Raw genomic sequence first — 14513 nt, forward strand, 5'->3', positions numbered from 1 at the left:
AAGCCGGGGTGTATCAATTTTGAATAAATTAGCGTCCTTAAATTTCGAAATATTGACGTTTCGAGCATTTCTAAAATTTACCGTTATATGAAAAGCCGTAATTTTAGTCCGATTTCAATAATTTTGAACGTTTTGCTTTTATGTGGCAAGCACAATAACCATACCGAGTTTGGTACAAATTGGTAGAACGGTTACCGAGATACATATATGTGATCATAAGTGGGCGGTGCCACGCCCATTTTCCAAAATTTTATGATAAGCGTATTTCCTGATAAAGAATTGTTGCAAGCATCAATTTTGAATAAATTAGCTTCAATATTTACTGATTTATCGAAGATTTTGTATTTCTCGAAATTACCGTTATATGGGATGTGGGCGCTGTTATTGTTCGATTTTAGAAATTTTCTGCCATTTAGTATGCTGTACTAAGGCCAACAACTGTGCCAAGTTTAGAAGAAATTGGTGCAGCGGTTACCAAGGTATACACATGCAACCATAAGTGGGCGTGGCTACGCCCATTTTCCAAAAATTTATAACATTCATGTTTTCCGTCTGAAACTCATTGTAAGTACCAATTTAGAGTGAATTATCTTTAGTAGTTACTAAAATATCGCAGTTTTCGTATTTCTGAAAATTACCGTTATATGGGAGGTAGGCGTGGTTATTGTCCGATTTTGCCCATTTTCAATACCATCCATCCTACGCCCGAAAGAAGTACACGTGCCAAGTTTCGTTGAGATATCTTAATTTTTACTCGAGTTATCGTGTGCACAGACGGACGGACAGACGGACGGACGGACGGACGGACGGACGGACAGACAGTCACCGCTTAATCGATTTCTCTTTTCATCCTGATCATTTATGTATACATTTGTCTATATCTATCTCGATTCGTTTTGCCTGTTACAAACAACCGTTATGTGAACAATGTTATAATACCCTTGTGCACAAGTGCGCTCGGGTATAAATATTCCGACGAACTGATAACCTCCTCCTTTTTTGGAAGTCGGTTAAAAAAGAATCATAGAAGGGAACTTGATTGCTCAAAAGGTTTTGCTTGCGGTTTTACCGCAATAAAAAATGTAATGAATTTACAGTGAATCACCCTAGTTCTTACACATATTCACGAGTCCAACACTGTTCAAAATATTTTATGAGTTGTGCAAAACTGGTCTTCCTAATAGTATTCGATATAAGCTATGCTCCCTCTTGTGTGCTTATAAAGTCTAAGTCTGAGCAATTTTCTTAAAAATGTATGCTATCTATTCAAAATTCAATGCTAAAGTTTCATAATTTTTTTAAACCATAAAATATAAAAAAATTTAACTAATTATTGTCACCAAATAATGATAATCGAGCGTTTAGTGTCCAACTGATTTGAAGCTCATTTAAACGTTACTTCTTCGTTGCCTCCAAATATGTGTACATACGTACATATGTATGAATGTATTGTAGGCACATGCCTATGGAATGTACCCACAAACCCATCAACGTCCTTCCGAACGTACAAACAAACACCGAGCTGCTGTTGCCAATGTCCACTCGATGCGCCTTCAAGTGGAAAGATGAATTCATCGCGATTACACAGAGCGATTCATCTTTTTATTTTATCGGCGCTTACGATTTGTTTATTTTAATTCTATTTTTCTTTGTTACTGTTTTTTTTTTTGGTTTTGATGTACATATGTATGTATGTACAAGTTTACAGTAATAGACGTTTAATTTAAGTATGAATGTTACCGGGTTTTGTTGGTTCTTATTTTGTAGGTATTTATTGTATGTATGTAATCGTATCCAAGCGTACTTAGATATGGATGTGCCACGTTTTTTGTAGTGACATAATTGCGCGCTTGACTGTGACATTTTTATTTTCGGTCTTTTGTTTTTCGATTTCACGCTGTCATTCGTGTAGATATAGCGTAGGTTCGAATGTATTTTTGTATATAAATAAATACATTTTTTTCTAACAATTATACATATATACATACACGTTTTATTTACAATCTCAATTGTACATACCTATGTATGTATGTATCCAGATACATTTATAGATCTGACAACGTGCGCGCATTTTTACATGGTTGAGCAGTTTTGCCAAAGTTTTTTATTTGAATTTTAGTTTTCGCCTCTTCGCTTTCATTTATTTATTTATGTATGTTTTTGACTACTTTTTACCATCTAAAATGTACTTGCAATTTTGTGCAAACGCATTACAAGCAGTCAGACACAAAAAAAAAATTGCTTCGTTTTGCATGAATGAGAAAAAAAAATGAAACGAAAATCAACGGCAGCGCGAGATTCGCAATTGTCATTGCCGTTGTCGTCGTCGGTGCCGCCAACACGAATTGACGATTTGGCAATCGCAAAACAATTAACCTTGACGGTGAACGTGGACAAAGCCACTTAAACATATGTACATACATATTGTGCAAGTACATCTTATATACCTACAGGTACTTATTTACTTCCACAGCCACATAAAAACATATGTACATATGTACATATACTTTTAACGGCAATCACATTGAAAAGTAGAGCTTAGTAAGTATGTACATACATAGATATGTGTGTACATATGTATGTATGTTCCTATATGGAGCGTTGTGCATCGCTAAGTGCATGACGTGATGACTCTAATCGGGAGCGAGTGGGCGTTGGTAAAGTTTTTGTCACCCCAAACGCTCGCCTGAGCTTTTCATAATTAACAGAAAAGCAGTTGTTAAAAAATATTCAGATGAGAGGATGAATTGTGCTAAGAGCCAAGATTATCGGAAAAAATAAAACAATGGAATTTCAGTACCTCAAATTTTCGTAGTAGTAGAGCAAGCATAATATTCAGCCCTATCGCCAATTCTATGTGAATTAATTGTTCACAAGAATTTACAAGCAAAACAAAAACAAATCGGGAAAAAGTGTTTATTTTTTCCTTAAAATTTTTGGGAATATTTGATAACATGAAATTCCCGATAAGGCCGATTATTTACAAATGCGTTGCACCTAAAAGTATGTTAAAGGAAAGTCCTTTAGTGTATAATTATGTTTTAATCAGGGACGGTAATCATTATGAGTAAAATAATTTAAATCAGCTTTTAATCATTATTTTGAGATTTTTAATTTTTTTTCGCTCAACGGAAATAACTATCATTTGATTTTTACTTTTTCGATCACAAATAATGATTATTTTATGATTTTATTTTGTCGCTCAGATATAATTATTATTATTTTTGAGTTTTATTTTTCCATTATTTTTTTTTTAATAAAGTTTAAAAGGCCATACGGACGCAGCCAACTGAGATTTTGATCCAAAAATTTTGATACTTATAACAATAATCTAGTAATAATTTCCTTTGAGCGAAAAAATAACACTCAAATATTAATTATTATTTTTAATCTTTATTGATTAAACTCGAAAAATAAAAATCATTGTACATTCCAGTAGTATTAGGAATTTTATTCCCGGCATCCCGGCCCTTTTTAGATCCCGAAAATTCCGGGATTCTTGGCAAACTCCTTTTCTTGAGCAGTATTGGCTATGTTTCTTTTTTTATTTAATAATATTTTTTTTTTTTAATTGTGCGATCGTAAATTTTACACACAAAAATCAATATATCCGCAAAACCATGGACCAAAAAAAACTGCGTTCTATGTTTTTCACTCTGCTGTCAGTAATTCAAAAATAATTTAAAGAATTCAGTGAAATGCGCTTAGAGAAGTATGGGTATAAAATTAAAGAGGAAATTCTGTAGAATCTAATTATATTAATTTTTTGGTGCATAAGGACTGGTAAATATTGAAAATGTCCTTTTAAAATTTTATCCATGAAATTTCGAAATATTTGATTTTGAAAAAATTATATGTTAAGGACTTATATAAACTCGATAGCTTCCTAGAGTTTCGTCCTTCTAACTTTATCAGTTTGAAAAATTACCTACTCGTCCTTGTGAATCCAAAAAGTTTATTTTTTTTTAATTCTAAAGAAATTTGCTCTTTCATTTCGTACCCATATTTTTATTCTACATTGCCTTGAATTTTTTAAATAATTTTACAAAGTCCTTTAAAATAAATCCTGACGTCAGAGAGAAAAAAATAAAAAAAATGCCATTTTAAATAAAAAAGGAGGTTTCAAACCCATCTATTTATTATTTATTTTATGGTAGGAGAGATAGAAGCAAGTAATTAATGCAAGAAGAACTTGTTCAACCATGGTTTTATCCTATTGTAACGAAGGACGTAAGACTTTTGAATCCAACTGAAATCAGGCTAGCCACTACTTATTTAACCCATCACAATCGTCTCTGTTCGCTTACGCACCGGGTTAACTGAATTGTCAGCTCTGTTTTAAAGATGATGAGATGTCCGATATTGGTTTTCTGGATTAATACATTCACACACAAACGCTTTAGAACTAATAAATTGCCGCTACTAAATAATAAAGACTTATCATAGGTTTAACTCAATTAAAACTACTCTTTTAAATGCCTCTTAAATTGCTTCTTCAGGTATTTAAAAAAAAAAACAGTACTTTTTAAGCAAAAAACAAAACCGACTTCAATTCTTGTATAAAAATTTAAGAGTACCCATAATCCAATGATCGAATCCAAGTCGCTTAAAAAAGAGTTCTCGGTTAACGTGGTCCAAAGTAATGCGGTAACATATGTACATTAACAAAAAAAATTTTCCGACGAATTTATTACCTCATTTTTGAGGTCGGTTAAAAATTGTGCGATAAAAATTATTAATTGTGTCTAATTTCAAAAGATTGCACCTTTTAACTGAAAATCGACACCGCATCAAATAATAAGTAACTATATCAGTTTATTTTACTCAAAAAAAAGTAGCTGTTATGTAATATAATGTATTAATTTTTTACATTGTCGTTTCATCTATTTTTGGCGCGCACTTGAAGCTTTTACCTGTTGAAGTTTATTAACTCATCAACTGGCAATGGCAAAGCTGTCTCATTTTATTCAATGTAATTGTTACAATTCAATGCGATTTCATTTCATTTACCACTGCCCAGCAGCTTAGTGGTAATTAAGATCTAATTTATCTCACTCAAAACCGCGAACTCCAATAACACTCACGATTCACACATGAGCTATCACTATCTACTCGTGAACACTTCGCATATTTTTTCGAACCCCATTTGTTTGCTTTATGAATGGCATTTTGACTTGTTGTATCGCCGCTTCATACATGATTATGCTGTTGTTTTTTGTGCTGTTATGAGTGAATTATTGTTCATGTTGCACGTTTAAGGTGGACACCCCGCTGTGAGCGACACAGTGGGCTACTGTCAATACACACATAAAAATGTCAGCTACTAATTTTTCGTGGGTTTTCAGGTGTCCCAACTTATGTTTGAATGTTTAAACAAGTATGCGCTGTTTTTTTTTTTGTGGGCAGTTTGATTTATTTCGAGTTGGAAATATGTATGTACAAAAAAGTGGTTGGTTGTCGGCAACTGGTCGTGAATGAATGAATTTATAACCAGTTTACTTGCATAAATTATAAGAAAAGTATTTAAAATAAATATGTATTCGAGAAATACAAATATAAATGAGATATTAATAAACCGCAAATACGTTCTTAGGAGATTTAAAATATATATCAAAATAACAAAGCAGTAAATATATTAAATTTGCTTTTGCATTTTGAAATTAATTGCGTTTGTTAATAACTGGACCACAGGCATAGGCCGTTTGAAGAAAAGTAGGCGAAAGTGAAAAAATCATGTTATAGAAACAAGTTAATATTGTAATAAAATATTAGTGCCTGATTACACGAACGTATGTAGTTTGCTGTTGCAAGTGAATAGGTACATACACACATCCGTTTAATAGCAGCCTTTGCCTACGTATGTAATTATAATGTCTGCTATTACAATTTCGATTGCCACAATTAATTATTTCATTCTGGAATTAGCGGGCTGACGGATAGAGCTGTGGCAGGCCTCCCTGAAAGCGACAGCGTATGACATTGTAAAGGCCAAATATGCGTGCACCAATTGCAGAAAAGTTTTTGTTTTTTGATTAGTGTGTAGCAAAAACCTTTTTGCAAAACAAAAAGCAGCATAAAGGGTGCCCCCCCCCCCGGGTACACCAACTTACACAGCTACAATTTATAGCTGGCACACCGCCTGGCAGCCAATTTGACTATTCATCTAATCGTTAAGTGGCTGCCGATTTGTTTAATAATAGTTTTGCATAGCGCTATAACGGTTAATTACAAGTATTGCTGCGAAAATGTGTTGTGGAGAGCAATTCAGCTCGTCTGCTGCATGAGACAATATTGTTGACAATTATTAAATTATTTTGCAATTTGCTTCTTATTTATTATTTTCGTTTTAAATGTTTATGCCACGCACACAACTACTACTTAATAAAATAGGAAAGAAAAAAATATAAAATTAACTATTAGTTTGCTGTATGTGTGTAGTAGTAGTATGTATGCGCGATTGTTTACATTTCAAGTGCTTTGAACTTTGGTTTTAATGAATGCAATTACACTAAACGCTTTTGGCTGTAGGCTATTTTCGCCTATTGTTGTAAGTGATAGATATGTACATACATACATAAGTATGTGCATGCATGTAGAGGTAAATTGGGCTAAAGATATACAAACACTTAGTGAGTAATTGCTCAGACAATTACATTTCGTCTACTTCGAGAGTAATTCAAAATATTTATATTGATTTTGTTGCCGCATTTTATTAAGCGATTTTTATATTTGGAATGGTTTTGGATCGCCATACTCTTAAATAGTATATACAGGTTCAAAAACACCTAATATAACAATAGGAGTTAATTCAAAATTTTTTTAAGAAAAAGATTTTTTCTTAATTAAAAAAAAAAAAACCAAAGATAGGACGAAAAGTCCAGTGATTGAGTTTTTGACTAAAGCAAAGTGTACTCGGACTGAAACACACGATGGACAAAAATGGTTTAATTAAAAATTAAATTTTGTATCCGGCGTTGCCACCGGGTTTACATGGTGAGGCAAACTCGTTTGGGGAATTATAAAGAATTTAATTTTATAGATCATTGAAAATTCGTTACTTTTTCGAATTGTATTTGCTTCAACAGTTTTTAATCATTATAATAAAAACTGCGTTTTCATAACCGATTGAAATATTTTATGATCTAAAAAATTTAATATGAAAATAACGGTTGCAATAGATCAAAAGCTAAAAATCATCAAATAATAGTTAAATTGTGTGGGTAAAATAGAAATAAAATTTTAAATTATAACTTTTATTATAAATATCGTAACCTTATTGCTACCTGGTTATATGCTATTTATGGGATTGATCTAAATTTTAAGTTGCTTTCATATTTTTAAACTTTAGGTAGCGAAGTTAGAAATAAAATAATTCTTCTTCCACTTTTTCAAACTTTGCAGATTTCTCCATATCCGACAAATGCGAAGATTCCGGCTTACGCGTCAATGGCAAAGGCAAGAAAATGCGCAAACCACGCACAATATACAGTTCATTGCAATTACAACAATTAAATCGACGATTCCAGCGTACCCAGTATTTAGCGCTGCCAGAGCGAGCCGAATTAGCGGCGAGTCTGGGTCTGACGCAAACGCAGGTAAGCAGGAGTTTAAATACATATTTATACCAAAAAAGAAATTTTATAGATTATTGAATGCAATTAAAAAGAAGAGTATATACAACATAAAAATGTAAATATTATTTGAGCTAAAAAGGAAGAAATTAATTTTTTTTTTGCCTGTGTTATTCGTACTAGATACTTATTTACTATCGAATTCGAAGCATGGTTGCTTAAGCAAAAAAGAAGAAAAATTGGGAAAACTCAAAAAACATCCAGAATGGCTTAAAGCCCTCGCCAACTTGCTAACAAAACAAAATACTTTTTATCGATTTTTTTTGACCGCCAACAATTCTGCTCTAAATATTTAAGTATTTAATGGGACAGGGGAATTAACGAAATACTTATAGATATATGTTTATACATATATGTACTTAAGTAGTTAGTATGCACATACAATTTGTAGAGTAAAGTTCACAAAACAATTAAATCAAGGTAAACAATGGCCAAGCGGCAGCACTGCAGCGGACACGCCCGCTTGAAGGCCAATGTCCCGTTGCCGACACAAATCTTAAATTTAACTTAATTTTCCCGAGCGACTCTCGGCAAATATTTACTGCCAGAAGCAAACTTAGGAAAAAAAAATTAAAAAAAAAAAACAAAAGTGAATTGTAATGGCAACACTTGCATATCGGCTTGTGCGCATGTTTGTGTGTGTGTATGAGTGCTTCGGTATACATAGATATATAAACACATATAAATTTGTCCGCCCTTTGCATGCGAAAGCAAAAAAAAACAATCAATAAACGACTTCCGCTTTCGCTTAACCAAGAGGGCGGCTTTAATTACTGCCACAAGAAGCTATAAAATAAATCCAAAAACAATAGCAACTACGCGCTAACTACCAACGCAAAACAGTAGCCAACAAACTAGAGAAAAAGTTATGTATGTATGTATGTATGTAGTGCTATGAGGAAGCAATTCCACATTACTCGGCAAACTCTGCTAGCGAACTTTTGTAAACAGAAAGTGTCGAATCGATCGGATCACGCTTTGCAACAAATTTCCTTTCGCCCGGTCAGACGCTTATCGGTTTCAAAATAGCCAGCCAACGCCAGCTAGCTAGCTATCTTTCTTTATTGCTTTATTCACTGCAAAGTAAAAGCTATAAATAAAATGAATTGCACCAACAACTGGCTGAGCGACTGGCTGGATAGCGCGCTGGCGTTTGGAAAGTGACCACGCCGCCAAACCAAACCAAGTAATCAAGCAAGCAAAGCAGCAAGCAGCAGCAACAAAGCACGTGCAATGGGCGCGATAATTTACTCAAAGTGAAGCGGCACTGCCACCGCCAAGAAGCTACCAAGTTGTGATGAGAGTGGACAAGAAGGAGCTGCTTGCCACTGCTGCTGCAGTCAAATTGCAGTTACACCCTTTGTGCACTCATAAATTAATTTTTGTTGCTATTTATTTTGGGTTTTTGGTTCAACTTTTTGTACCCTCTTGGCACGTTCAGTTACACATTAACCCCTCCACGCCTGGCGGCTATGAAATGAGACATTGCCAAAAAACAGTAGATAGTGCTGCGAATAATTTAATGAGTCAAAGCGCAATGGAAGCTTCACTAAAAAAAAAAAATATAACAAATTATTGATTTAAGCGATTTTTCAGTTGTCGCTTCGAGGTAATGCACTTTTCGCGACTGTCCGCGGGTAATTAGCCTGTCGTTGTGATGGACAAGGAAATATTTGGTAAATGGGGAGCAGCTTTTTGGTAAAAGAATTTTTTGGTTTTTACGTTTTTTTTTTACACAAATGTTCGACTTTACCTTCAGTGAAACACTTTTTTTTGTGTACTTAATGGTACAGTGGTGTAGCCGTTAAATTAGTCGTTGCTATATTTTGTGTGCCTTCAGTGTTGTTTCTCTCTTGTATTTGTTTTGCAAGTTTTATGGTAGCACAATTGACAGCTGCTAGCTGGTTACTATTTGTCTTTATTTTATTCCCGTTGGCTGGGTAAGAGTAGGTCAGTTTTTCTCTTTTTTATTTCTACTTGAAGGAAACTCCTTTTTCTTTCTTATACAATTCAGGGCGTTTTCAGCCAAGTCTTTGCCCGAGGTTATTAGGTTAACATGCAAAATAAGTACGTCGCACAAAAATGTATGTAGATATCTGCCGACAGACAATAATGCACTTTCAGAAATAAAGTGTCACCTGTACAGCACTTTCATGTTGATGTTAGTAACTTAGTCAAGAGGACGAAATTTTGGGTTACAAAAATACACCAAGTGAAAAATAAGCAGATTTCAGTTCGGACGAGCTGTTTGCCCAGCGTGGAGCGACCACTTTCAAAAAAGTATTTTTATTAATCAATGTTCATAAGCCATTTTTTGTTTCTTTATTGTCTAACTTAAGCCATACTTCTTTCAAACCTTAACTTCTTTTTCATTATATTTTTACCTTCTTTCAAACTCTTCTTCGATCTTAAGACTATGGACCCCAAAGAGAGGTTGTTCTGTGCCCTTTATTGGATATCGAGATTGATTTTGATAATACTGGCTACGGATCTATTTTGCGAAAATTAGTCCAACCAGACATAGTTTTCTCTGGTGACGATTGCAATTAGACTAAATATTTTATTCAAGCGCGATTTTATGTATTTGTTAGGCAATACTTTCGTGGAATTTACAGCATAGGCTACTCACAGGGAGCCGTTAATTTAATCAGACAACATGGGTGTGGTAACAAGCCACACTCATTGTTATGGTGCCTTAATACTTTGGTAGGTCAATCTTACATATATCAGAAAACAATAAAAGAGGAATACGAATTTCGGTTACAAAAGTTCGATGATGCCAAGAGTTTTTATATGGAGTATAAAATATTACATACCGTACATATATATGTATGTACATATGTATTTAAAAAAAATCTAGACTAACACCCAATTTCAATATAATAAGGAAGTCTTTAACTGTTTTATAAATCGAAAATTTATATGAAAACGTCACTTTATAAAGCTCTTTAAACCTATTTTATTTTTTATGAATAAGGCTATAAAAATTTACTTTCAAAGTTTTTAATATTTCCATTAATTTAAAAAATGAAATTTAGGCCCGAACGGACTTGTTTGTAGAGCTTTATTTTTAATGAGCGCACGCCCAACAAGATACCATATATGTAACTTACAATGCTGAAACTCCCTTTTGTGAGACTGTTTGTGCCATATCCTTTCATAGTAGTGGCATGGGAACACTGTAAAAAAACTGCACTACTAAGTTCAATAGCTTGGTACATCCCTCGCTATTTCTGGCGACAACTTCTATAAAAACGGCGATGTAAAAGATGCGGGCTTTTGATTCCATGTCAAGGGAAAACTGCTACAACAAGAAGTTCGTAATAAAAATCCTAGATTTACAACTATTTTCATTAACGGTTTTGTAATTTTAATCATTTCTCCTAAACACTTTCAAGCTTAGACCAAAGAAGGCCAAAGATAGGTTTCTGTACAGCCTACGCGATTTTTTGTTTTTATAATATTCGTCCACGAAGCATTTATGCATGAAGGTAGGTAATTTTAAACTTTTTTTTTTATTCATTCAATAGTAATCTAGCTTTCTTCTGAATTGTTAGAAAATTTTAGTTTAAGTCTCACGCAGTTAAAAATCGCGCGGATTTTTTTTTTGATTTTTTTCAGCCGGGTGCATTTTATTAAATAAATTATTCCTGTTTTGATCATACTTTACATATGTAGATATAGTATGTAAGTGAGAAAATGCCTAACGCCATGAGCTAACAAAGTTATCAAAAATCAGCGGCATTCTGTAACCACTTGAAACTTGCACTATATCCTTTTAAAATTTAATGAGCTATAAAATCTCATACCTACAAATTTAGAATAAAAAGTTTGAATATTAAGAAACAATTCAATAAAATTTTCCCGCTGTGTATTCGCTTTAAAACATATCAGACTCTGCGCTGTGCTGCAATCGCTCGCTCGCCCTACTCCGATGAAAAACTTCATTACAACGAGGGGGAGTTATTTTGCAACACCACCCTGACATATTACTGCCTGCCTTCTAAGTACTTGCCAGCCAGTCTAGTCTGCCTGCTTGCCTAGACTTACTCGACAAAGCGATCTTATAACAGTCGCGTAAAGTCAATATCTTACAACAACAGCAATACAAAATTGAAAAAAAAAGAACTCGAAAATTGTATTGTTCTCCTTAGCATTTCGACTTTGCAGTGTTGCGAATGTGAAAAACATGCAACACCCACACGTCGCAACATGACCGAACGAGTTTTGGTGCCCCTTGCCACCTTCGCTACTCAAGAGCTACATACATACATATGTATATATGTATGCCTCTGAATGCGCTTGTCGTTGAGGTAAACCACACTTACACAGCTGTTCTAACTAAATGCATACATACATACATACATACATATGTATGTACATACATGAATATTGTGTTTGCTTGGCTAGCTCGTTGACTCGCTGAATAGCTGGATTTGAGTGCTTTGTTGTTTTATTTATTGCTAGTCACCACTGACGTCTGAGGCTATCAAACAACTAAGTAACTTGTGGCATACTAATTCAATTAGGAAGCCCACGCCCACAACCAATAAATATTTTCGAAAACAAAACGAAACAGCAACGAGATAGACTCATATGATTTTGAAATTGTCGGTGTGTGAGTGAGTGCCTGTGTGCGCTGATCGGCTGTACTGCACTTCAATGCACTTTACTATTCACTCAACTCAAACATACTTATAGCAGATACTTATGTATGCACCTTAGCATGTACATATGTAAGTGTGTCGACGAAGATATAAAATTACAAGCAAATATATGTACATAAGTGCAAATCTTGATGTATGAACAAATTTATAGATATATATGTATGTATGCAAATATATTTGAAAACATGCAAATTTCTAGATCTGTATTGAGGTTGCAGTTACTTTATATCTTGTTACGTGGGGAATACATAAAGTGCAGTTGACATTGACGCAAGCTTGGAAGTTATGGTCTAGGGGTTGATTGCGTGTATATTTTGTAATTTTTCCCAGTGCTAATTTTATCACATATCCCTGAACCACTTTTACTCTTTCAATTTGATATGCATTTGAATACTTACTCGCTTTTTTGAAACAAATTCTGAGATAGAAGGTTCTCCTTGGTCCCTTAACCAAATTCTGAAAAAAGGCGCTCTTGAAAAGTTTTATGAGATAAGGCGTTTTCGAACTGGCTGCCGAGAAAATGTCAATGTCCCACTCAGCCGTCGATGTGTACTTGACAGGGTCATAGATCTTGCGTAGAGTAGGTCTCTCTTAAGCACAGCACACAAAGCCTTTTCGTCTTTGTTCGACATTGTCCACGTCCGTGAGAGGGCTCTGCTTTTCAATTACCCACCGAGTTTAAAGTATCACCTTTTGGCCAAGAGTTATTATTCAGCCTTGAGGACATTGTGGGGGGAATATATTTGGGAACCTGGGCAAATAAAGCCGAAGACTTTTTAAATGTTTCCAGGAGGTACCTTGTCTTGTCCTCTTCTACTTGTATATCAAGGTATCCAGATTCTTTTTCTAAGCTGGAAAATGCTGCCCTGATGTTCCTAAGTTTCAAGCTCACGATGTCGATATCATCTGCATACTCCAGCAGCATCGTTTTTTGGTATATATGTTGGCGCTGCGGTTTAGATAAGCAACTCCTATTACACTTTTCAGCATCAGATAGAAAAAGTCGCATAAGACTGAATCTCCTTGTCGAAAACTTTGTTTGGTCTCAAACGACGCTTAGAGATCCTTCTCGATTTGAACGGAGCTGAAACTTGTTCTCAACGTGGCTCTACACAGCTTTATTAGTTTGGCAGGGATCCTAAATTTAGGCGTGTTGTCGCACAGGCCACTTCTCTTTGTGCTATGTTTGTGCCGGTTTTCAACTGGACAAAAAGGGTGGTGTGTTTCCATTTGCATATCGAGTGTCTTCTCCAGGATTTGACGTGTTTTGAAAATATGGCCAACTGTGGACTTAGCCGGCCTGAAGCCACACCGATAAGGTCCAATCAGTTGGATCGTGAAGGGCTTTATAGTCATTCACACGGTGTCGCTAACAGGACCTGGTAAGCAATATTAAGAAGGCTTATTCAGCGATAATTGGCGAAAAAAACTGGAATCTTCCTTCTTGTGGATTGGACAAAGTACACTGAGATTGCAGTTTTCGGACATGCTATCATCAGAAAAAATTTAGTTTAACAGCATTCAAATTTTAATTAGATTTTATTTAAATTTTAAAGCCATAGTTAATAATTTTTTCGGTCGTCGCTATAAGTCTAAGCTTTTGTAGTTGATTGGCAATACTGATTTCATATTTGTTCGCCTGAAATCCAGAATCATTGGCATCGCCCATAGAATGCCTCCTTGCATCTATGCATGTACATGTGGACCTCCTTGTCCTCTCCTAAAGATGATGTAGCCCGTCGATGATCGGTAGGTACTTGTTACTTAGTGGATGGCTAAGATAAATGTCTACCGCAGGCTATCAAGCTGTGCAGTATCAATCCGCAGGCATCTTAATATACTATTGGAGGTCACTCGACCTCGGTGTTTGCACTGCAAGCCTTCTGTGGTATTTCGCTCCGTATGAGGGTAATAATGTTGGTTGCGCCTAGCGCTTGCCTTCGTTGTAAGCTTCTCTGACGTGGGAGAGCTCGATGGTCATCGTAATTTGATTTCTTCACACTTTTTGCCAAATTTAAAACTTTGCTGGTGTTTTCCTCTATATGCGCTGAATTTCGAAAAACTTTATTAGGCGCAAAAAATATATAGTGACGTCATTAGAACAACAGCAAAAATACTCGTACGAAAATCATTACTCAAGCAATTCCATTAAAATAATTTAACATTCATACGCAATATAAAACCATTTGCATAAATAAAAAATCCACCATTGACC

The 14513-nt window shown here is 34.8% G+C and overlaps 1 protein-coding gene across 1 annotated transcript in view; it reads left to right on the forward strand.

Moving 5' to 3' along the window:
- Positions 1-14513, forward strand: part of LOC118743379 (homeotic protein distal-less) — a gene marked incomplete in the record, with an annotated part of 93772 nt that overhangs the window by 21084 nt on the left and 58175 nt on the right. The window contains 1 exon segment of the mRNA XM_036476010.1: positions 7402-7595. Within this exon segment, the coding sequence (XP_036331903.1) occupies positions 7402-7595 (194 nt within the window).

The sequence above is a fragment of the Rhagoletis pomonella genome, unplaced genomic scaffold (genome assembly GCF_013731165.1).
Source record: "Rhagoletis pomonella isolate Grant_MI unplaced genomic scaffold, Rhpom_1.0 Rhpom_scaffold_00007, whole genome shotgun sequence".
NCBI classification, from domain to species: domain Eukaryota; kingdom Metazoa; phylum Arthropoda; class Insecta; order Diptera; family Tephritidae; genus Rhagoletis; species Rhagoletis pomonella.